Source organism: Delphinapterus leucas, chromosome 15 (assembly GCF_059928025.1).
Source record: "Delphinapterus leucas isolate spDelLeu-1000000601 "Yukka" chromosome 15, BTC_Dleu_Yukka2, whole genome shotgun sequence".
In the NCBI taxonomy this organism is placed as follows: domain Eukaryota; kingdom Metazoa; phylum Chordata; class Mammalia; order Artiodactyla; family Monodontidae; genus Delphinapterus; species Delphinapterus leucas.
Window position 1 is genome coordinate 64,396,893 of NC_143143.1, and position 24,491 is coordinate 64,421,383.

General features: G+C 46.4%; 2 protein-coding genes across 28 annotated transcripts in view; one reads left to right on the forward strand and one right to left on the reverse strand.

The window, feature by feature from the left end:
- The first annotated feature begins 787 nt into the window (after positions 1-787).
- TP53INP2 (tumor protein p53 inducible nuclear protein 2) lies at positions 788-23,599 on the forward strand. Of its 9 annotated transcripts, none has more exons than XM_089896775.1 (7): positions 788-985; positions 1,460-1,652; positions 3,572-3,834; positions 5,762-5,936; positions 6,366-6,654; positions 7,106-7,490; positions 8,966-15,158. In XM_089896775.1, the coding sequence occupies exons 4-6, from the start codon at positions 5,813-5,815 to the stop codon at positions 7,353-7,355; spliced, it is 663 nt and encodes a 220-aa protein (XP_089752901.1). In that variant the 5' UTR covers positions 788-985; positions 1,460-1,652; positions 3,572-3,834; positions 5,762-5,812; the 3' UTR covers positions 7,356-7,490; positions 8,966-15,158. The 9 variants fall into 9 exon arrangements, with proteins under 9 accessions (XP_089752901.1, XP_089752902.1, XP_089752899.1 ...); XM_089896776.1 differs by having other exon boundaries at positions 3,572-3,661; XM_089896773.1 differs by lacking the exon at positions 8,966-15,158 and adding an exon at positions 16,526-23,599 and having other exon boundaries at positions 789-985; positions 3,572-5,936.
- The window catches only part of NCOA6 (nuclear receptor coactivator 6), a 98,065-nt gene continuing 85,698 nt past the window's right edge, over positions 12,125-24,491 (reverse strand). For 14 of the 19 annotated variants that reach the window (XM_089896765.1, XM_089896767.1, XM_089896766.1 and 11 more), the window contains 2 exons: positions 20,500-20,648; positions 12,125-12,237 (listed from right to left, as the gene is read on the reverse strand). In XM_089896765.1, the coding sequence (XP_089752891.1) occupies positions 12,194-12,237; positions 20,500-20,648 (193 nt within the window). In that variant the 3' untranslated portion in view covers positions 12,125-12,193. The other 5 variants (XM_022592611.2, XM_089896758.1, XM_089896761.1 and 2 more) reach the window with 5 other exon arrangements.

The following is a 24,491-nucleotide window of genomic DNA, read 5'->3' on the forward strand; positions in this document are numbered from 1 at the left end:
ATATCCCACATGCCGCGGAGCAACTAAGCCCGTGCGCCACAACTACTGAGCCCGTATGCCACAGCTACTGAAGCCCATGCGCCTAGAGCCCATGCTATGCAACAAGAGAAACCACCACAATGAGAAGCCCTCACACCGCAACGAAGAGTAGCCCTTGCTCGCTGCATTTAGAGAAAGCCAGAGCGCAGAACCAAAAAAAAAAAAAAAAAAGGTAACTGGGTATGTTAGATTTGACAGATAAGGAAATTGGGGCCCAGAGAGGTAACATGACTTGCTTGAGGTCACACAGCAAGTTTGGGGGAAATCAGGGCTGTGCCCAGGTCTCCTGGGGGAGGCTGAAGCACTCTGGGGTTTTGATAATCTGGTGCATGTAGAGAGTGGAGAGAGTTGGAGCCAGGAACTATGGGTTCAAATCCTGGCTCTGCCATTTACTATAGCTGTGTGACCTTGGGAAGTCACTTAGGCTCTCTGAGGCTGTTTCCTCAACTGGAAAAGGAGGATAACACCCACCTTTTGGGACTGTTGTGAAGATCAAAACACATATAAAGCAGTATAGCACAGTGCCTGGCACTCAGTAAGTGTTCAATAAATGTCAGCTACTGGTCTGGCAGCGGCAATAGTTTCTGTTGAGTGTATTATTGAATATGAATCTACATACTAACAGTTAGTGAGATTTGTCTGTTTCCGTGTGTGTAAATCCGGGCTAATAACCAGTCCCTGCCCTGTCACTTTTCTGTCCAGCCCCTGCAGCAGAATGGGTTAATAAGGTGTGTAAACGTTCCAGTGCTGAGCACTCAATGGTTATTCAGCCCAGAGCAATTCCTCTCCAAGTCCTACTCCGCAAAATTTCCTGTCAGCCTAACCAACTCTTCTATACTGCCGGGTGATCCCCTGGAACCAGAGAAAAGGGATGTCCCCCACCTCTCAAGCCTGCCCAGCTGAGGAAAAATGGGGTGGGAAAGCAGCGAACGCATACGCTGAGAAGGTGAGACAGAAAAGGGAGAGCAGGGAGAAGGGTGGTGAGGAGGAGGGAGGTGCACGAACTTGGTGTGGAGTTGAGAAAAGGGTAAAGATTGAGGGACGTGGATATAGGATGCAGGTGAAAGGACAAGAGGGGCAGTGCGAGAGGTGAGGGCGCTGAGATAGGCGGAGGGAGTGCAGGAAGATGGGGATCTCGTAGAAAGGAGTGGGAACCCTCCTCTTTGAGAGGTCCGTGGGTCGTCCAGGGGTAGGGGGTCCAAGCTTCCTGCAGTCGCTTCTCCGGGCCGCCGCCCCTAGGATCGGAGTCGGGATCCCGGGGAGGGAGCCACTAGCCAGCGAACCGTGGAGGAGGCGAGGAGGGGGGATCCGCAACATGGGATTGGCCGCCGCTCCGCCGGTCGGTGACGCGAGGCGGGCGGGCCCCTTTGTGACATCACAATCAGCTGTTTGAACGTTCCAATTTGTGCCGTGAGCACAGCAGCGGCGGCTGCACAGACTCAAAGCCCCGCGGGCGAGCGCAGCAGCCCTGAGCGTCCGACACGTACCCCAGCTGCCTTCCCGCCCAGCCCCCGCGATGCGGCCGCGCCTGTGATCAGCCGCCGACCCCGGGACGCCCCGCCTCACAACTACCTCAGCGCCACCTCCGCCTGCCGCACCGCCCCAGTCCCCAGGTGAGTTCCGACCCGCTTTGGCCAGGGGGGTCCCGGAGCCTGGGGACACGCCCCGCGCCCCCAGCTCCCGGGTCTTTGTCTGTCTCCGCCGGCGGCCTCCGGGGCTGCATTCCCGTCTCCGGATTGGCTGCCGCAAGCCCGGTAGACCATGACGTCTCCCGATTTGCATATGACATTGAGACGTCACCAAGGCCGGCACCGCCCCCCTTCCCGCCTCTCGGCTCAGGTCGCTTGTCCTCCGGTGACCCGTTGGGCGCTGTGTCGGGGCTGGGCCTATGGGTGAGTGACGCTGAAAGGCAGCGGGGCCAGAGGGTCCTCCAGTTTCCTGGGCTAATCCAGGAGCTGGGGTCAAGCCTCTGATCCCCTACTTTCTTCTTGCGACTTGAGAGAGGTTCCGAAGGCGCTACTGGGTCTGGGTTGGGGGGAGGGGGTTGTCAGGAGTTCAGGGGCCCCTGAAGCTTCGGCTCCAGGTCACTGGGGCAGCGCCAGATGGTGATACAACCCCCTCCCTCTGGCTCCAGGTTCTGCACCCCTGGGACTAACATCATAACTTTCTCCGAATCCCTGACATGTGAGAAGCGCCTTAGCTGACGTCATTCCCAGCCCCCAAACGAGGGGTCTTAGACCCCATTTCATGGAAGGGAAACTGAGGCGCTGAGAGGGGAAATGGCTTACTCGAAGTCATGCAACCAGTTAGAGTCATGCCTACCTAGTGAGTAGCAGATGCATTAGCCATGGGCACATAGCTAGTAGGAGCTCATTACAAGTAACAAGTTACACATCCTCCTTCCACTGAAGACTCTACCTTGGGCTAAGCACCATTTAAATTTGATAGAGCTCCTAGGTTTCCTCACTCCTGGATCATTTCCCAGGAGGTCTCTGGAGATTGGGTCCCCTTTTGAGGCCCTGACACTCACTCTGTTCTTTGGAGTTGCCAAGCCCAATAAAATCACTGCCTCCTAGCTGTTCTGACCACAGAAATGTGACTCAATGCCTGCCTCAGGGTGTCTCCGATGTTGGGATGGAGTGGAGGTGAGAGTTCCCTCTGTTTGGCTCTTCTTCACCTCCCAGCCCCAGAGTTGTCAGCTAGAGAGGACTGACCTGGCCTAGTGCTAGGGACTACAAGGCTTGTGCTGCCCCTCTCTGCTCACAGAGAGGGACCAGAGAAGGAGCGGGAGAAGGAGAGCCTCTGACTTTCCAAATAGATGGGCCTATGGGCTGGACCAGCAGTCCCATCCCAGCCTAGACTTTGCTCAAGGATGGCCTGGGTGGGGTAGAGGTGGCTTGGGGCTCCAGTGTTATTCTAGGCACAGCTGCTATAGTTATTAATGGGAACGGTTCTCCCTGGAGCAGAGCTGGGAATGTAAGAACCAGGAACTGTCAGGGCTGGGAAAGAAAAATCCTGGGAGCCTCCCTTAGTGGTCATGAGAGGAGGCAGGCACTGGCTGGCTGGTGAGGTTGTCAGTTCTGGCTCCGTCACTGACTTTCTCTGTGACCTCAGGCAGGGAGCTTCCCCCACCCTAAGCCTCCCTTACCTCAATCTGTTTGTAATTTGAGGACGCCCAGAGTAGACTCTGGTACACAGTGGGTGCTCTGGAAAATGCAGGATGAATCTTGGTGCCAGGAACCTCAGACCCTTTTATAGCTGAGAGAGGCAGTGATTTGATCAAAGTCTGACTCCTGTCTGACTTCCCCGTGTCCCCTGCATCATTATATTTTGGGGGGTTGTTTACTGAGGGCTTCCTGACTGTGTTCACTCTGGACTGAATGCTCAGTGACCTGGGGCTAGGCCTGCTCCGCCACCATCTAGCCATGTGTCTTTGGGTAGATTTATGTCCTCTGATCCTCAGCTTGCAAAATGGGCTGGGTGAATATCATGTCTCCTGAAACACCTATTAACTTCCTTTTCATTTTCTCAGTGAAGCAGTAGGTCCTTGGAAAGAGGGTGTGCCTCAACAAGGCCCCAGTCTTCCCTTCCTTCAGGAGGGGCCAAACTCTCTGGATTTTTGGTAACTGAGTCACTAACTCCCTGTGGCTACAGATGGGCTGGGATATGTGGCTTGTGCTGGGCAGGCACTAGTTGAGAGTGGCCCAACCTTTCATAATCCCGGAAGATCTACCACCAGGGAGGCCAACACCCAGGCAGCACTTTCTTCTGGAGCCCACCGTGGATCTGCAAAACGTATAAGTACTCTCAGGGCATAGAGTTTAGGTGATTCTGTGGCAAGTGTGAAAATACACCCAGGGATCGGGAGAGGTAGCAACAACCATAAGAAATACCCCAGGTGGGTTAGCAATAAGAGTAGAATGCCTCCAGGGAATGGAAGTGTGGACATGCCCCCAGGGAGTTTTATAGAAAGTGTGGAAACATCCTTAGAGGAAGGTGACAAGTGGCTGAGTAGCAAAACTAACTGTTGGCTATCTTCGGGGACATGTGGAGAGTCAAGCTCCAGGGACATCCAGGGGCCTGGCCAGCAGCCCCTAGCCCAGGTCTAGTCCTGAGGTAGGCTTGGTGTTTACATTCCTGGAGCAGGGGGTCTCCTTCCTCATCTTCACTGAGGGAAGGACTGATTGAGGGCTTGAGTCCTGGTCAAACCCTCAGTCCTCATACTTAAGGGCTCCTGGGGTCTGATAGCTCCCTCCCTCCATCATCACCTCCCACTGACCTGCTGTCTCCCTGGGGCCAGGCAACCTGATCTTCTTCCTCCTAGCCAGGGATGCTGCCCTTGAGCAGGAGTTTGGGAATAGGGAGTAAGAGGGGGGAGGGCCTGTGGGAATAGGATCTTCATCTGACAGACACAATTGAGGCCTATGCGATCACAGGGTGAGGATGGTAGCTGTTCTGTGGGATTTCTGCTAGGGAGCACTTTTCAAGCCACACAGACTCAAGTAGTGGTTCTTAATCTCTGGGGTCAAGGACCGCTGTTTAGGAAATCATGATGAAAACCAAGGTCCTTCTTTTCAGAAAAATACACATGGACCATGGCCCCAGGCCACTAAGTTAAAAATGCCTAATCCAGACAGATACCCAGCAAAGGCAATGGAGTATAGTGATCTGGAATCTGCACGGGTTAAAATCCTCTGTGTCTTACTAGCTTTGAGATTTTGGGCCAATTATCTTACATCTCTGAGCCTCAGTTTCTTCACCTATAAAAAAGGGATAGGGGCTTCCCTGGTGGCGCAGTGGTTGGGAGTCCGCCTGCTGATGCAGGGGACATGGGTTTGTGCCCTGGTCTGGGAAGATCCCACATGCTGCAGAGCGGCTGGGCCCGTGAGCCATGGCCGCTGAGCCTGCGCGTCCAGAGCCTGTGCTCCGCAACGGGAGAGGCCACAACAGTGAGAGGCCAGTGTACCACAAAAAAAAAAAAAAGGGATAATAATTATACCCACTTCCTAGAGTAATCATGGGGGTTACGTGAGGTAATATAGGTAAAGTGCTTAGTATAGTACTTGGCACGTGAATGTTAGCTATATGATGTTGATGATGACGATGATGATGGTGATGATAAATAATCACAATACTGGGCGATTTCTTCCTTGCTTGGAGAACTATTTTTACCCTTCAAGGTCCAGGTTGGATGTCCAATCCTCTGGGGAACCTTCCCTGACAGAGTCTGGTCATATATATCACTCCTAGAGCATGCAACAATATTAATAATTATTAATAATAAACTAGTTGCTTAGTTTATTGAATGCTTACTCTGTGCCCAGGTGCTGTTCTGAGCACTTTGTATTTAGCTCATTTAATTCTTATGAGAGCCCAGAGAGGATACTATTATTAGCTCATTTAATTCCTATAAGGGCTGAGAGGAGGATACTATTATCCTTGCCATTTGACAGATGAGAAAACTAAAGCACAGGTAAGTTAAATAACTTCTAAGGTCATACAGAAAACAAAAGCTTGAAGGCAGGCTGACTTACCAGAAAGGGAACACAAACACACACAAATACACACACACACACACACAGACACACACAGACACACACGAGAAAGCTTTCCCACACATCCTTGTTGTTCCCTTATCACTGTTCTGGGGGCTGGGGGAGGTATCCCCAGCCACAATGGGGAGACCAGTCTGTGGTGCCTCTGACTCCTCTCTACCTCCCAGGTTTCTGCACTGCCATAGGGCAGCCCCCTGAGGCCTCTTCACTCCCCCATCATGCTCCAGCGCCTCACCAGCCTCTTCTTCAGCTCCCCGGCGGCCCCCGAGGACCCCGACTGCCCTCGAGCCTTCGTCTCCGAGGAGGATGAAGTGGATGGCTGGCTCATTATTGACCTGGCGGGTGAGGCCCGAGTCTGGGGCCAGGACTGACTCCTGGGCCTGTGAAGTCGTCATTAGGGCAAGTGGCCGAGCAGTTGAGCAGGGAGCTGCTAAGGGGTTGGGGAGTTCCCCCGGGCCTACGGGGCAAATTGGGGCTGAGGCAGTAATATTGGAGGTGGAGGGTAACAGGGCCCCATCTCATGCAAGCTGGGGCCATCTCCTGGCGGTACAGTGTTGGAGTCCAAACCTCACGCGCCCTAGGGCAGCAGGTCGAGACTGTGGATGCCCATTGGGTATGGTGGGCGGGGCTGCGTGTAGGACTAACGATGCCCTTTCTCTCCCTGCCCCATTGTGTCTGGTGTGTGTGTGTGTGTGTGTGTGTGTGTGTTTGTGTGTGTCCCTCCCTGCTGCGCCCCCTCCTCCGCATGGCTCCCCCTCCCGCGCCACGTAGACAGCTTCACAGCTCCACCCAGCCCCGGGGCCGCCCCGGCCCCTGCGGGCCGCCCTCCGCCCGCACCCTCCTTGATGGATGAGAGCTGGTTTGTTACCCCTCCGGCCTGTTTTACTGCAGAAGGGCCTGGGCTCGGGCCTGCCCGCCTCCAGAGCAGCCCCCTGGAGGACCTCCTCATCGAGCACCCCAGCATGTCCGTTTACGTGACCGGCAGCACCATAGTGCTGGAGCCTGGACCTCCTTCCCCGCACCCTGACGCCGCCCTGCCAGACGGAGACCTTAGTGACGGGTGAGCCGGCCGGGGGCGGAGCCTGGAGGCCTAGAGAAGCTTGTCTTGGAGGTTAGGGTCCCCGCTGCAGGAGCGAGCCCAGGAGACCCCCTGGCAGTGCCGGGGCGGGGCCTTTAGAGGCGGGTCTTCGAGGCAAAGGGCGGGGCCCATGGGCCGGAATGAAGCTAGGCCTGAAGGTAAAGGGGCGGGGCTTTGAGATAGGGAGAGGCGTGGCTTCGTGGCTAGGGCGGGGCTTGAGAGAGAGCGCTTCGAGGCTTGGGATCGCTGAGACGGTAGGCATCTCCAGGTTGGCTTGGAGGAATGGTTGGTACCCACAAGAAGGGCATTGTGCGCCCCCCTAGGAGCAGAGACCAAATCGTGCGAGGGTGCGGGGACAGGGTGGGAAGTGCCAGCGCTCTCCTCCGTCCCCCACGACTTGTCTAGCCCTGACTGCCTCGCTCTGTCCCCTCAGGGAGTTGGCGCCTGCTCGCCGTGAACCCCGGGCCCTGCACCACGCCGCCCCTCTGCCGGCGCGGGCCACACTGCTGGAGAAGGCGGGCCAGGCGCGGCGCCTGCAGCGGGCCCGGCAGCGGGCCGAGCGCCACGCTCTGAGCGCCAAGGTGGTGCAACGGCAGAACCGCGCCCGCGAGAGCCGTCCGCGCCGGCCCAAGCACCAGGGCAGCTTTGTCTACCAGCCGTGCCAGCGCCAGTTCAACTACTGAGCTTCCGCCGGCCGTGCCGCAAACCCCTCGCTGACTCCCGACCCTTATCCAGCCCCTCCGCCGCAGCCAGTGTGCTGCTTGAGGGGCGCCTGCAGCCCACTTCGGGCTGGACACCACAACCTCCCTTCTTCTTAAGTGTGTGAGGTGGGGGTGATAGCCTCACTCTCTTTCCCTCTCTCTCTCTCTCTCTCTCTCTCTCTCTCTCTTTCTCTCCCCTACTCCTTCTATTTCCCTATCTCTGCTCCTCTAATCCGCCTCTGAACCTCCCCCTCTCCCTTCACCCTCCCACCTTCTGGCCCCTTCTGGCATCTAATCCTCCATCTCCCCCACCGCCGACACTCCGTCGGTTCCCATCCTGATCTTTGCCCTGACATTCTCCATCCCTGCCCTCCGCTCCTCTACTTCTGGCCCACTCCTATTTCTGAGAGTGTCTTCTTCCAGTTTCATATCTGGCTCATTCCCTACCTTCAGCTCCCACTTTACAAGCCTCAGTCTATCTAATGTTTGGCACTGCATTCACTCCTGCTCCCTTATTACTCATTCCCAGTAATTCTCCCACTGAGACTAAAGGGTTCTGCCTTTAGTCTTCCCCTTCCCTCTCCTCTGGGGGCTGGGCTCCTTGGAGTTGCCTAGGTATGGAAAGGTAAGGTATGTGGGAAAGGACTGTGAGATGTGAGTTAGAGGGAGAAGGTGGAGGGAATCGAGGAAAAGAGGAAACCTATTGAAAATGTAGACAGGACAGACAGGTTAAGATGCTGTAGGGAGCAGGGCACAATGGGGGCTGGCATGGTGCTTATTCAGAGAGGCCAAGCCCTGCTCTCAAGCTGGAGCCCGCATCACTTTTCTACAATGCCACCTCCCAAATCTCTTCCTGAAATCAACCCCTCTGCCGGTTCCTGTATCTGAAAGGCTTAGTTAGTACCTTGCTGCCCTACCCACATCAACCCAGCAGTAAAGGCTGGGCAAGGCCCTGCCATCCTAGACATCTGTTCACATGCCCCAAGGTGCTAGAACTAGCTTAGGAGAGATGCAGGCCAGAGGGATTCTAGGCAGGAGAAGGACACACCCCAGGATAAGAATGCAGAATGATGATGCTGGGGAGGACAAGCTGTGGGGTGAAGCCAACCATGGAATGGCAGCTAGCCTTCATCTTGCCTCTGGCCTTGTATTTCATACTCTGCCAGGATGGCTAATAAACACTCCTGAGTAGGAGGCCAGGAGCCCCACTGCCACAATCCCCAAATAGTCCCTGTCCAGGTTCAGGGCCTTTAGGGGAGCCTCTCTTCATTTTCTTTCCCAGGGCTCTCTTCCTTTCTAGGCTGCTGGGGGGAAATGGGTACCCTATGGTTCCCCTTCCCTTCTCCTCCAGTAAGTACCTGGAAGAGGGAACCTGAATATCTGGGTGAGACAAAGGGGACAGGGGCAGCCAGCTTTCCCCTTCTCACGGTGGGATTGACTTTTGGGCTCAGACACCAGCAACAGCCTCTTGGGATGCCCCGAGTTGCTTCCCCTTTCCTCTTTCTGTCCTTTTCTAGTGTGTGCTCTTTCTTCCTTGAAACCTTTAAGATTTCCTATTACATACTAACACAGGTCTTTCCCTTCAATTCTAGGTTTCTAGGCCTCACAGCCAAGCTGAGGCTTACAGAAAACTCTGCAACCCCATGTGGGCAAAGGCAGCTGCCCTCCCTGGCCCTATAACCCTAGGTCTCCAGTGGGGTGTATGGATAAGGGAGGGGGTAGCCCCATGGATGCTGGGATAGGGACAGAGAAAGCCCTGTTGGGGTCTCCTATCTAAGGGAATAAGCCAAATTTACAGTAAGAGCAGATCAAAGTCCCCATGCTGGTCCACTAGGGCCCTAGTAGTTGACAACTTTGCTCCTCTCTCCAAGGTTCTCCTTCAGTTACGACCTAGTCCCTTTTATTCTTCCAGCTACGCCTTGGTTACTTCATAGCCAGCTTAGGGTCTTCAGCACTTCTAAGAGCTGAAACTCCCTCCAACTCTTCTTGCCTACTCCTTTGCTGCCAGCTGGAGCCTAGGCTCAGTTCTGGGCAGTGCTCACGATCCTCCTGTGGGGGAAAAGTGAGTTATAGGGCATTTGGCTCAAATTTCAAAAGGCCCCTACCTTACCCATATTTCTGGAGGCTCGTGTAGTTCTAGAACCCTCCAACATCATCACCTGGCTGGTTGCAAGGCTCATGTTTTTGTACTTTCCTATAGATTCTGTAGCATTTGAGTGTGACAATATTTTAATTGTGTATAGATTTCTAAGAGCCAACACTAGTTTGGTCTCCTGCTAGTCTGACTCCTGAAGCAGCAGAACTCGTCATACTGTATTGACTGTGTATGTGCCTTTCACCTTGAGCATGCTTCAGGATTTTTTTTTAAACCACAGAACTTGAATACATGAGGGAACCAGAATTCACAAAGTCCTATGCAACCTTAGACAGGAGGAGGTTAGAGAGTCTGTCTTTACTGATGTTTCAGAGACCCTGTAGAAGTTTGTTCCAGACTGCATTACTTAATGTCAAGACTACCAGCGCTTTGCCAAAACTGAGTATGTGAGAGGGACCCCTATTTCTAGAGTGAGTCCCAATTACATCAAAGGACAACTTCCAGTGATTCTCCAATACATCTCTCTTCAAACTGGGTGTCATTTCCAGCCTTTGCAGTCTGGCCCCATCAGGGTCCCATCTGTGTATGAATGCAGTTTGCTGCTGTTTTGGAGTATGCTTGCTCCCCGGCCCCCACCTGGAACCTTGAGTTTGCTCTGACCCATAATGTTAGGTGCGTTGAGGACCCCACCAGAGCTCTTGGATGACTCCTCAGATCCATGTGGCTTTATGTGAGGGGACTGAAGGCAGACATAACATGGCCCCTTATATCTTCCCTCTTGCCCTGCTGCCTAGTTCCAAATGGAACCAATAAGATGAGTGCGTCCCTCTTGGGTATTTTGTGTTGAGACTGGCTGAAAAGAGAGGAGACTCTGGTTGACCATGTTATGACATGTTGACAGACTCAAGGACACAGCCGCCTCAGCCTGGTCACGTGGCATGCCTGTGTATGTGTGTAACAGGATTCTGATTGTTAGACTGTAATGTTATTCCTCTATGGGAGAAAAAGTTAATATAAAGAAAAACAAATAAAAATCTATTTAAAGCACATTATGCTTTCTTCCTGAGTACAGCTAAAGTAGGAGAAGCACTTTGCAATCTCAAACACAGTATTGGCTTAGGGTGTTGTTAGGCTGGCTTTGGTTCTGGTTGTGCGTGTGTCATACAGGGAAGGAAGAGGGTAGATAAGCTTGCTGGTAACAGAGCCAGACAATGGGGGGTGACTCAGAAATAACTACTTTTAGAGAATCCTTATAATGCAAGACACATTTAAAAAAAGGAAATTAAGAGCATGAGAATCACCAATTCATCCTTTTGGTCTCAGGCACTGGGTTATGGAGCCCCTGAAGGGGAAGGGATGGAGTATATGTCTAGCTGTAGGAGATACGGCAGAAGGCTGGGGCCCAGACCAAGATAAAGACAGGACCCCAAGCACTGAAGTCCCCTGAATGTTGGGGGTAGGGTAGGGGCAGAAGCAGCTGGTTCGGAGACCACAATTTTTGTTGTTGTTGTTGAGACCACAATTTTTAAGGTAAGAACAGAACCAGGAAAGGGAAAAACCTAGGCACACTGATGAGTCACCCCAGGCCTGATGCAGATGAGAAACAGGGCAGCCATAGAGTGGAACATAGTGGATATCTCTGAAGTACATAATGCAAAATGACAACTTTTATTTGGGAGCTGCTCCATTTAACCACGGACATGGACTGAAGTTAGAAACCTGACCTAAACTGGGCTAGATTCTTGATGCTGTTACAAAAAATCCTGCTGGTCAGTCTGGGCTTATCTCTTGAATGGAGGAGGTGTAAACATAGTTGTTTTGAGCAATCCATCATGTGCATGGAGAAGCAGATGAATGAGGTAGAGAAGAGTGCCATCTGGTTTGCTGATGGCTTCCTGTCTCCAGAAAATCCTGGGTGACCTTTGATCCTCTCTAAGTTGATTCTGTCATTTTGCAACCAAAAGAAATCTGATCAATATCAAAGTGCCTGGTATAGTGCTGAAAAGAGCTAGTTTCTTCAAAGCCAAGAGGATGAGTTGAGTGAATAAGTATGTACATTTTCCACAACTTGCCAGGTGGGCAACTCAAGTGTAATGAGGACATGATGGGATTCTAATTCACAAAGAAGGCTGTTCCTATTCATTTATGGTCCAAAGAAAGAGCTTGCTTACCCAATAATCCCTTACCAATAACATACGTTTATGTTCTAGGACAAAGACATTTATTTAACACATTCAGTATTTCACATTGTACAAACCCTTAGATTCTCTTTATTCACTGGTCCATTTCTACAACAAATACATCCAAAACACTATATAATAAAATTATTTACAACATTTCCAAATGAGAAGATTCCTTTTGCCCCACTACTGCTATTCACACACAGTACTTCCACAGCACAATACATCATTAGAAGATCTAAAAATGCTCACCCTGTACTCTAGGCTGCTTAGGAAATGTGAAAACTATTAACATAATCACATTAGCTCCTCTCAATACATGGCAACATTTTAGAAACCTTGAACTTCATCTTGCAACACCAAAAGGGTTCAACAACTCTGCTTTCCCCATTGCACTTTATGAAACAGGCTGCAGGGACCAGGAAAAGGACCACATTATTAAAATAACTAACTGTACAGAAATGGATTTTAAAAAGTCACAGCTCAAAATTGCTTTTTGTAAAATTCACACACATTTACAAATATCAAGTCGTCATTCAGCTTGTTTACTTGGATTTTCTTCGCTTGGATTGCACCGCACTGGTTATGTCTGTGGGGAGAAAGGAAGGACATATTCAGCTGAGGCATTTCTTTATAGCAGTGCCTTTTAGACAGTCCACAGGAACCAGGGCTGACCTAAGTGGAGCCCTACTGGACTCTGAGTCAGTCTAAGGTCCTCAAAAGGGGAACTCAGTGTGAAGAGGGTCTCAGACTTCTCGGCCCTGTAAACTAGGGCCTGGCGATTGGGGAAATGTTATACAGGTAGTGGAAGGTGAAGCAAACATACATGAAAAAGGTGCCAGGATGGGGAGAGCTCCTTTAGCTGGGCAATTAACCCCACAATCTCCATCACCTGTTTCCATCACCCAATGAAATGATGGATAGACTGACAGTGCTTTTGGTGAGAAATCAATAAGTGATGTTACAAGCAAGTAAGTGAATTGTGCCACAAAAAAAAACAGCCTCTGGAGCCAAGCCATTGTTTTGCAGTGAGGAACTCTTTTTGCCATGTCATAGTCAAAGTCTCTAAATAACATGACTATGACCGTTGGTCAGCAAGTATCTACCATGGCTTAGCCAGGTATTATCAAGGCTGTGGATATACCTGTGTATGTATGGAAGGCATGGAAGCAATTTAGAGCAAGCCACAGCCTGCTCTGAGCCCAGGTGAGCCCGAAGGCTTCATGGAAGAGGTGGGAACTGAGTGGTTTATATCAGTGACAGGGTAACAGTGACATAAAAGGGAAGGAGTGTGTTTTAATTCTTTTAATTCCTCTTGTATTATTCATGCCTTAAACTCAAACTCAAAATATAAACTCTCTCAAAAACTTTTTCAACACAGAAGTCTTCTACAGCAAAGTACAATGAATAGCCTGAAGCTCTCCAACTGTAAACATTTCTTTAAAATCTCATATTGATCTTAAAAATTCACCCTCATTCTTCATGCTGCTCCATAATAGATATTTTGGATTTAAAACGAAAAAAAAGTTTTAGAATTACTTCCCATCAAGGACAAAAAAATGTTTTCTATTTAACACATTAATGTGTAAGATGAATCCAACTTATCCATTTCTAGAAACTAGGCTGAACTCTCTGATGCTGCATGTTAGGTTCAGTATTCTAAGTAATTTTTCTTCTCTCTTTTGTATTGTATCATATTTTAAGAACCCAGACTCAAAATGTAGAGCAAAAAGCAAAAATTTTATCACTCTGTTAGCTAAGTAACTGCTAAGAAGTGAAACCTAGATGGCTTTCCAAGAGGTGGCCTGTACAATGTTTTTAGGCTTCTATAGGTGGAAATTTCAATATATACCTCTTACTGGGAGATTATGATGCTTGTGCCAGGTGGTAGAATCAGTTTCTCTGTTTTGCTAATCAGAGGACAGTAAGTCTGACAGGATGTTGACAATGGTGTTATTTTAATTCCATGTAAATAAACGGAGTCTCACATAGTGCACAACTCCCCATAATCAACCCTTTATGTCCAACTCTCAAGCTTCATTTTCACTGTAGCAAATTTGTCATTTGCAGTAAAAACATACAGGGTTTTGTCTTGACTGAGTGTTCATCCTTAGAAAAATGTCTGTTAATTAGGTCAACTTTGGGAGCTTCTCCTTTGTTGTGATATGAACGATCAAGTGGTGTGTCTGAGAAACACATGTGTGGCTGGGAAAAGTGGTTAGGAGTGGGGGAATAAACAACCTCAGGCTCCCCCCTCCATTCCTTCCTTGCTTGTTCCCATCTGTCACTGCTCTAAAGCACCCAATCATCCAGCAGGCTGCCTCTGCTTCTGAGGATGAATCAATGAGTGAGGCCATGAGTAAACAAGTGATCTGTGCTAGAAACTGGGGGGGGGAAAAAAAAAAAGCCTTTTAGATACTATGGTGAGCGGTGGCAGTGGTGGTGTAGGGTGGTGTAGCGTGGAGCTTTACTTTCTAAGGATTTTTATAAATTGACCTTGACCTTGCTCACTTCATTACGCTTTTTACTGTTCTCCTTCTAGCCAAGATTTCTACTTAATTGTAAAAAAATTCTGGAAATTTCCTTTCAAAATCTGTATGGCTGGTTTCTAAATGATGCTACAAGAGTGCAGTTTCAGGTAGTTACTGTTTAGGGATTTCTCCCATAAGATGTATCTAATTATGCTTATTCTATAATAATAACACGTTTTAAGTGTATCTGTATACTCTGTGTTTTTTTTTTAGGTTGTTGCTTCTCAAGTCACTAGCTGTGGGTAGGACAGAGCTATCACCCCACTTTGCTGTCAGAGGCATCTTAGGGCACCCCAGGGACACCCACAGCTGCTGCTGATTACAGGTTGCTCTGAGCCTCCCTCTTATTAGCATATTTTCCCAGGTTTCAAACTTGTACATTGAACTTCATGTTTTTAACTACTGATCCTTTCTCCCAGTTGAAAATATAACATAAAACTACTATAAACAGAAGACTAAAGAATATCAAGGGAAACTAGAAAAATCATTTCTGTGTTAACAGGGAACTCATCATATCAGGAAGCAGTACTCATTTGCTTATTTATAAACAACACATCTGATCAAGTGCAATTTTAAAAGGAAGTTCACTGATTTGTGGGAGCCAATTTTTGTGTCTGTAATTAAAAGTGGCAGGGCAGTGGGGGTCAGTGGGGAGAACCAAACCAACCAAAAACAAAACAACAGATTAGAGAGTGACCTATCAACCAAGTGGGGCTCCCTGGACTTGCCCAGAAATCATCCATCCCACCTGCTCCAATCTGGTAGTCTAGTAGGCCTTGGCTAGCATGATATAAGCAAACTCCGTTCTCAGAGCAGGAGAATGATTAATGTTACTGGTTCTCAACAATACAAAAAGTACCAATACTTCTCATTTTAAACTGCTCATAATATTTCTCAGCTTTCTCATGAAAAACGCAGACTGTTTCTGATTTTGTTTGTGCATACATGACCAAAATCTTATGAGTACGAAAAGGCAAAACCCTCTTTTCCCTTCAAAACTTTAAGTACTGATGCTGCAGGAAGATGTTTCAGGTACCCAACACTATATATGTCTACAAGTTCGAGACACATACATTTCATTTATTTATCTATTTATTCATTTATTTATTGGCTGCACTGGGTCTTCGTTGCTGCAAGCGGGTTTTCTCTAGTTGTGGTGAGTGGGGGCTACTCTTCGTTGCAGTGCATGGGTTTCTCATTGCGGTGGCTTCTCTTGTTGTAGAGCACGGGCTCTAGGCACGCGGGTTTCAGTAGTTGCGGCGCGTGGGCTCAGTAGTTGCGACACGCGGGCTCAGCAGTTGCGGCGCATGGGCTCTAGGGCACGTGGGCTTCAGTAGTTGTGGCTCGCAGGCTCTAGAGCACAGGCTCAGTAGTTGTGGTGCATGGGCTTAGTTGCTCTGTAGTATGTGGGATCTTCCCGGACCAGGGATCAAACCCATGTGCCCTGCATTGGCAGGCAGATTCTTAACCACTGCGCCACCAGGGAAGTCCTGAGACACATACGTTTTAGAAGCCAGCTTGATATTTCATGACACTCCCTGGGTATGGGTTCAAATACAATCACAGGAAATTATTTTATGACTTTGGTTCATTTTTGGATACAACATAGAAGGCCAAATAATATGCATATTAATTCTTTAATTTGGATCCAAGAGCTCTAACACTTAAAAATCAAGAGCTACAGCATTCATTTCTGATTTTAAAAGTAACTTACCCTAGAACAGTTAAAGACTGATAGACTGAGGGCTTGAGGCTGATGTGGAGATCTAGATATGACTGTGATTTCTGGGGTCTGGCCAGAACCCTGACATCCTCTAGGAGACACTTACCCAGAATCCCTCCATGTAATATCACAAAGCCTGAGAGTCATTATGGCCTCTTCTAAGCCAGTTGCTAAGTCTCAAAGCATGGATGGGGCAGGCATTCCAACATGACTACCATCACCTTGGGACAATGTCCAGTTTAAGTGTACGGCCTATACACCCCACCCCCCTTCTGAAACAGGTTCCAGCTTTCCATCTTTTCTTGGCTGGCAGTTATCTACAGAGTGGCTCTAATTTGGGCATCTCTTAACTGTCCCAGCTGCTAGATTAATTCTTTCTGGTGCACTGTAAATGACACCTTTAGTATCCTGAGGCTCTGGGCTCAAGTCAGATACCCCAAAAGCTGGTGTATGACATCTCTAAAGGTCAGCACTTTTCCCCCTGCTTTAAAGATAACTACATACCATATTCTAAAGCCTAGAAGACCCTGATCCTTTAGGAAAAAGAATACGTAGAATTGAGGGGGAGCAGATTTTCTCATAGAACTCCAGGAATCTTCCATTTTATGCTTCCTTCCAAACAGGTTTTTGCTTAGGAGATGATTCCCAGGGAGGGAGAAGAAAGTTGTTGGTTCCACTTCTACATCCAAAGTGGGGATACCTAAAGAGGACCCTGGCTGTGGTGTACATGGTATGTCTGGAGAGGAAAGAAGGCCCTTCCCATCCTCTCCCCTCTCTGGCAGGCTGAGGTAAGGTGACTTCTACATCTCTTCTTTACCTGTGCGTGATCTGCAGACCTGTGGCCTCCTCCCAGGAGCTCTTGTGAGGCATTATGAAATTCCTACCCAGAAATGTGACCTATCAACAACAGCTGAGTTCTCAGGTCAGTGTCTGGTGTTGGTGCACCACAACCTGCCCTGGTCTTCAGGCTGGTATCCTAATGGTACATGACTGTTTCGTAGCAGCCCTGCTGATATCAGGCACTTGGTCAGGATGCCAGCTCTTGCCTAACCTAAGCTACTCAAGCTTAGCACATTTCCTGAAAGAATGATACCCTCCCTCAGATCTGGGCCTTTGCACATGCTATACCTTTTGCCTGGATAATGCTTCCTCATTCTTCAGGTCTCAGCTTAAACATCATTTTCTCCAGAAAGCCTTCACTGACTTGACAGGGGAACAAAGCGTCCCGGCTATTGGGTTGGCCAAAAAGTTCCTTCGGTCTTTAAGTAAAAATAAAAGACACATTTTTCATTTTCACAAAGAACTTTACTGAACAACATATTCACCGTTTTGTTCCACTAACTTCTGCCATTTTTCAGGCAACTTCATAATTCCATCTTCTCAAAACTTTTTATCTTTTTGAGCAAAGAACTGTTGTTCTAGGTGCCTTTACAGTATTCCAGGGAATTGAAATTTTTTTACATTAAAAGAATTTTTTTTTTTTTTTTTTTTTTTGCGGTACGCGGGCCTCTCACTGTTGTGGGCTCTCCCGTTGCGGAGCACAGGCTCCGGACGCGCAGGCTCAGCGGCCATGGCTCATGGGCCCAGCTGCTCTGCGGCATGTGGGATCTTCCCGGACCGGGGCACGAACCCGTGTCCCCTGCATCGGCAGGCGGACCCTCAACCGCTGCGCCACCAGGGAAGCCCGACTATGCGTTTTCTGTTGACTAATTCCGGATGCTTTTCATTAAGTGCTGCTTTCAGTTGGTCTAACTGGGAGCAGTACTTGTTGGAATTAATCGTTTGGTTTTCCGGAAGGAGCTCTTAATAGAGGACTCCTTTCCAACCCCACCATGTACACAACATCACCTTCTTTGGATGAAGACCGGCCTCTGGTGTGGTCGGTGGTGGTTCATTTCACTTGCCCCACAGTCTCTTCCATTCCACATTATTGAACAGTATCCACTTTTCATTGTCCATCACAATTTGTTTTGAAAAACAAATCAGTAGATCAGTAGAGAATTGCATGTGGAAATATGGTCAAGAAGGGTTTTTTTTTGGTCAACTTAATGTGGAACACAAAAATCAGAATGATGAACATAACCAAGTTGCTGCAAATGATTTTCAACACGTGATTTGGATATTTTGAGTATGTTGGCTATCTCCTGCGAGGTATAACGTTGATTGTTCTCAATTAACGTCTCAATTTGATTGCTATCAACTTCAACTGGTCTACCTGACCATGGAGCATCGTCCATCGAGAAATCTTCAGCATGAAACTTTGCAAACCACTTTTGACACGTTTGATCAGTCACAGTACCTTCTCCATACACTGCATGAATCTTTTTTTTGCGTTTCAGTTGCGTTTTTACCTTTCTTGAAATAATAAAGCATAATATGCCGAAAATGTTGCTTTTTTTCTTCCATCTTCAATATTAAAATGGCTACACAAAAATTCACCAATTTTGGTAAGTTTTTTTTTTTTTTTTTGCGGTACGCGGGCCTCTCACTGTTGTGGCCTCTCCCATTGCAGAGCACAGGCTCTGGATGCGCAGGCTCAGCGGCCATGGCTCATGGGCCCAGCCGCTCCGCAGCATGTGGGATCTTCCCAGACTGGGGCACAAACCCGTGTCCCCTGCATCCGCAGGTGGACTCTCCACCACTGCGCCACCAGGGAAGCCCTTGGTAAGTTTTTTTTTTAAATGCACGCTGATATGACAGCTGTCACAATAAAATCTAACAAAATTGTTTCGAATGAAGTTAAAGACAACTAAATGCTACTAGAGCCATTTTACGGACATAACTGAACAAACTTTTTGGCCAACCCAATATATGCCCCTATAGTACCATATAACTTTGCTATCATAAATGCATATAATATTAAAGTCTTTCTGGCTAGCATATAATCGATGTGAGGAAGACAGAGACTCCATATGTTTTTTCACTATTATATACCTAGAGCCTAGCATGTAGTAAGTACTTAAATAAATAGTTGATAGATAGTTATTAATTTAATAAATACTGATTGTACTCCTTTTGTATTAGGCACCACAGTAGGCACCAGGGATACAGTGGTGAGCAAAACCAGACATCTCCTGCCCTAACAGAGTATGTATATTAATTACCTACCACATAAATAGACCTAAATTTACAACTGTGGTGTTATGAAGGAGAAGAACATGGTGCTATGATTCCTCATAGCAGTGACAACTGAGCTAAGATAAGTAGGAAGAGTGGGAAGTTAATGAGAAGAGAGGGAAGATAGATGAATACTCCCTACAGTAGGTGTCACATATACCCAGGCTTGTGATGAGAGGATGGCATGTGATGAGAGGATGTTGCTAAGGGAAGTCAAATGAGGCTGGAAGAAGTTGACAGGGGCCAAACCAGATAGGACCTTGTGGTCTATGTTGACGCTTTTAGACTTTAATCCTAATTATAATGGTAAACCATTGAAGGGTTTTAAGCCAAGGTAGCAGTGAAGATGGGGGAAAGTGGATGAATTTGAATCATCTGAGATAAAACCAGCAGCTTTTTGTGATGGATGTGAAGGTGAAGGAGAGAGGTGTCAAGGAGGACATGCCTAATGGACAGATAGATGGTAGTACGGGAACAACGGCAAAGGACCTGACATCAGGGGTGAAAAATCAAAGGTCTGTTTTTAGACATGTTGAGTTTGCAGTCCTGTTAAGGATGTACGTGGAGTTGTCTAAGATCTCTACATATATACTATATATCTAATACATAGTGTTAGATCTATAGGTCTGCACTAGAAAACAAGTTTATGAGTCATCTGTGAAAGGTTATAACTAAAGAAGGGAGGCATGAATGAGATTAGTTAGGGAAAAAACAGAAGTTGAAGAGAAAAGGTGACTCAGGATTAAAGTCTGAGTAGACCAATATCTAATGTAACGTGTACAGAGTCTGAGAAGGAACAGCCAGAGAAGTAGACAGAAAACTATTGAGAGTTCTGGGTCAGAGAAGCCAAGGGCAGAGTTCATCCAAAAAAGAGACAGCAGTCAATAGAGAAGAGAAAACTGGTTGTGTAAGATTCTCTGTAAGGTCAGAGAAGATGGGATCAAAGGCACAAGTGAAGGAATTGGCCTTGGACTTAAGGAGCGACAGTTGCTCTATTATAGTATGAGCAAAAGAGGACACTGGTAGATTTATGTCCTGGTAGTGAGAGTTGAGGGAGTTCTGTTTTCTCTTTGAAGAGGTGAGAGTCTCTGCTGAAAAAGAGGACATAAAATAGGAGCCAGAGGTTTAAAAAGAGTAGAGAGTAGGAAAAAGAGTTGACCACAAAAACACAGAAAGATGGTGGGGCCATACTGAGGACCTGTCTGAAGTGGTGATCATGAATCAATCTGCCCTATTATGTTCTTGCTGCTGTTGTACACAAGTACACACACACACACACACACACACACACACACAGGGAGAAAACACATAGTTAAATGAACTAACAAATAAAGGAAGGACCAAACAAGCAGTAGACGTAAAAGTAACTTGAAAATTTGAGGAAAAGAAGCAAAGACGAAGGGCAAAGTCCTCTGCTGCTGTGATAAGAACCCTATTCTTCTATTTGACTCAGAAATAGCCTCTGCAGCCCACAGCTAACCTTTAGTAGAGCTGGAGGCTGAAGCAGGCCGAGAGGATCGCTTACGATGTCCATTTTCCACACTTTCAGAAGCCACAGCTGGCTCTTCAGTTCGGGAGTTTCTTCGGCTTGGAGTTTTGGACTTCTCAGTTATCTCTTTGGGCTCACTGCTGACAGAGAGAAGCACAAAGTCCAAGGAGGTGAGGGAATCAAGTCACACAAAAAATAAAGATAATAGTTTCATTCACAAGGCAGGAGATTAAGAACTACATAATCATTCTGGAGAGACAATGTTCCACTCTGGGACAATAAGCACAATTATGCTCTAATATTACTGACAATTTAAAAGTGAGTCCAGCTTGTTACATTAGTAAAAATAAAATATTTAAGTATAATGCTGGTGAGATTGTGGTAAAACACATTAAGAACTTGGAACAAAAATCATCAAACTTCCTCACCCATTTTCCTAAGAATATTTCCCTTCAAAAATTAATAGTATCTAAAAATCTAGGAAATTAACAACATACACTGGCATTTACTATGAGCCTAGTAGAGTTAGATAATGGCATATTACAAGTCACATTATAGAATATACACGAGAATATACTCACAATACACTGCTGGGTATACTACTGATTGCTCCTACCTCAATCCCCTTTTTTTAGTATGTGAAGATTAAAAAATGGTAATATCCAGTATTATTGAGGGTACAGGGACAAAAACTCCTAATGGAGTATAAATTGTGCAACCCAATGATTCTCAGTAGGGGGCAATTTTGCCTCCTAGGAACATTCAGCAATGTCTGGAGACATTTTTGATTGTCATGACTGGGAGGATATGCTACTGGCACCTTTTGGGTAGAGGCCAGGGATGACACTAAACATCCTATAATGCATAAAACGGCTCCCTGCCCCACACCGCACACAGAATTATCTCATCCAAACAGTCAATAACGCTGAGCCTGAGACACCCTGGTGTAATCCTCTGGCTCAGCAATTCCATTTTTAGGTGACTAAGGAAACAAATCTTTTTACAGAGCTAATTACACACAAGGATGCCAAAGCATTTTATTTATATTAATGAAGATAGAAGTGCTAAATGCTTAATAGTGATAGTACATTAGTTAACTAAACCACAGCACATCCAAAAGGAGTCATGAAAAAAATCATGCTGCAGAAGGTTATTTAATGATAAAAACTGTTCATAATATATTATTGTGGGGGAAAGTAACAGCTACCAACATTATGAATAGTATACTCTCATTTTCATTATAATACATATTGAGTATATATGTAACCACATATGAATGAATGGGTGTGAGATATATATACGTGTATATAATACTATATATCTAACACACAGTGTTAGATCTACAGATAAACACTATAGTATATATACATAAAACACTGGAGTGTTTTAACTCTATTTCTATCTGTATATACTCTGTGAAGAGAACTAGAAGATCAACTAAAATATACACAGTGAATACTGCTGAGGTGTAGGAATATTGGCTAACTGGTAATTTTCTTCTTTGTAATTCTCTGATCTGAATTTCAAGTTACCCTCAGTAAACTTTTACTACTTTCATGGTTCAAAAAACTCACGTTAAAATCATTAAAAAAAAAAAGAGTTGATTAAATTTACTTGTAAGACATGGAATGGAAACAAAAGTAATGCAACAAAAACAAAACAAAAAACTGGTCACAGGGATGCCTCTTCTGGGAAGTCTTCCATGACCTTACTCCCCAAGTGGAGCTGTCTCTTTTGTCTTTTGGGTTCACAGTCTGTGTCTGGCATTCTAGAGCACCCATCAGGCTGTACAGCATGTTTTTAGTGTCTTGTGTCTTCCGATGCATTGTAAGCTTCTTAACCATGGCCTGATTGTCAAATATCCCTACCCCTCCATCGTTTACTCCTGACAGAGGACCCTTTGTTAGTGGCACTATGCCTGGGAATTTGGCCACACTGTTCATTACCCTAGCTTTACATCTAACAACTGTCCCACACAAGCCAAGGCATGTCAAGGAGAGGTGAGACTGGAGCTGGGGTAGAACTGCAAGTCAGGGGGATTTACACATCTTTTTAGGTGGTAAGGATGGCTTTCTGGCTAGGAGCCCAGAAAATGGTCAAAGCCTCTGAGGAATAAGATTCCTAATGGAGGTTCCTCTTTCTCCTGGCAAAACAAAAGCCTCAGCAATACTGTCCTGGTTTTTATATGGTCAATGATCAGGTAACTTAGGGAACAAACACCAACAAGGTATTTTTGGTCTGATTATCTCTTCTTTCTCTAGCCACATAGTTGGTGTATACTTTGAGATATGCAAATGAATTCAAACGTAAGCCCAATCCAAATAAAACTAGACAGGTAGTAGGAATAGCAATGAATTTGGAGTCAGAAGAACAAGGATCAAGTCTTACCTATGCATTTATTGGCCACGATATTTAACTTTCTCTCTGTTTCAGATTCTTGATCTATAAATCCCCATCTTGTCTGCTGTAATACATTAAGTGTGAGAGCTCTGGAGGCAGAAGGCCTGGGTGTGAATCTCAGCTTCACCATTTACTGAATCTGTGGCTTTGGGCAATTTAGTTAACCTCTCTGAGCTTTAGGTTCCTCATCTGTAAGACAGAATTTCCTTTCCTAATAGATACCGTGAAAATTAAATGAGATAATACATCTAGGGAGCTTTTAGCCCAATATATGGCATAGAACAGCATTCAAATAAATGTTGGCTATTATAACCACCTCACACGGTTGATATGATAATTAAATGAGAAAATGACTGTGAAGCGGTTCTACAACCTAAGTTGATGTACAAGTATGATAAATTCTTTAAAATGTTATCTAGTACAGTCCTACATTAAAAAAGGAATGACTTTTGTAATACGATAATACTTCTCTCCATGGGGCTAATGAGGTTGAAGCCACAGTTGTATTTCATTTTGTTAGGTTATGTGGAGTAGCACAGTATAAAAGAAAAAGCATGGGTTCTGCGCTCAGACCCCATCTGCCATTCTTTCTCTTGAGGATCAAACAGCTATACTTAGAAGGTGTTGCAAGGACTATTATTAATGACAATGATGGCAACAGCTCCTATATATATATATATATATATATATATATATATATATATATAAATTTTTTAACATCTTTATTGGAGTATAATCGCTTTACAATGGTGTGTTAGTTTCTGCTTTATAACAAAGTGAATCAGTTATGCATACACATGTTCCCATATCTCTCCCCTCTTGCATCTCCCTCCCTCCCACCCTCCCTATCCCACCCCTCTAGGTGGTCACAAAGCACCGAGCTGATCTCCCTGTGCTATGCGGCTGCTTCCCACTAGCTATCTATCTTACATTTGGTAGTGTATATATGTCCATGCCACTCTCTTTGTCCCAGCTTACCCTTCCCCCTCCCCATGTCCTCAAGTCCATTCTCTAGTAGGTCTGTGTCTTTATTCCCATCTTACCCCTAAGTTCTTCATGACCGTTTTTTTTTTTCTTAGATTCCATATATATGTGTTAGCATACGGTTATTTGTTTTTCTCTTTCTGACTTACTTCACTCTGTATGACAGACTCTAGGTCCATCCACCTCACTACAAATAACTCAATTTCATTTCTTTTTATGGCTGAGTAATATTCCATTGTATATATGTGCCACATCTTCTTTATCCATTCATCCAATGATGGACACTTAGGTTGCTTCCATCTCCTGGCTATTATAAATAGAGCTGCAATGAACATTTTGGTACATGACTCTTTCTGAATTATGGTTTTCTCAGGGTATATGCCCAGTAGTGGGACTGACAAAGGATTAATCTCCAAAATTTACAAGCAGCTCATGCAGCTCAATAACAAAAAAACAAACAACCCAATCCAAAAATGGGCAGAAAACCTAAACAGACATTTCTCCAAAGAAGATATACAGATTGCCAACAAACACATGAAAGAATGCTCAACATCATTAATCATTAGAGAAATGCAAATCAAAACTACAATGAGGTATCA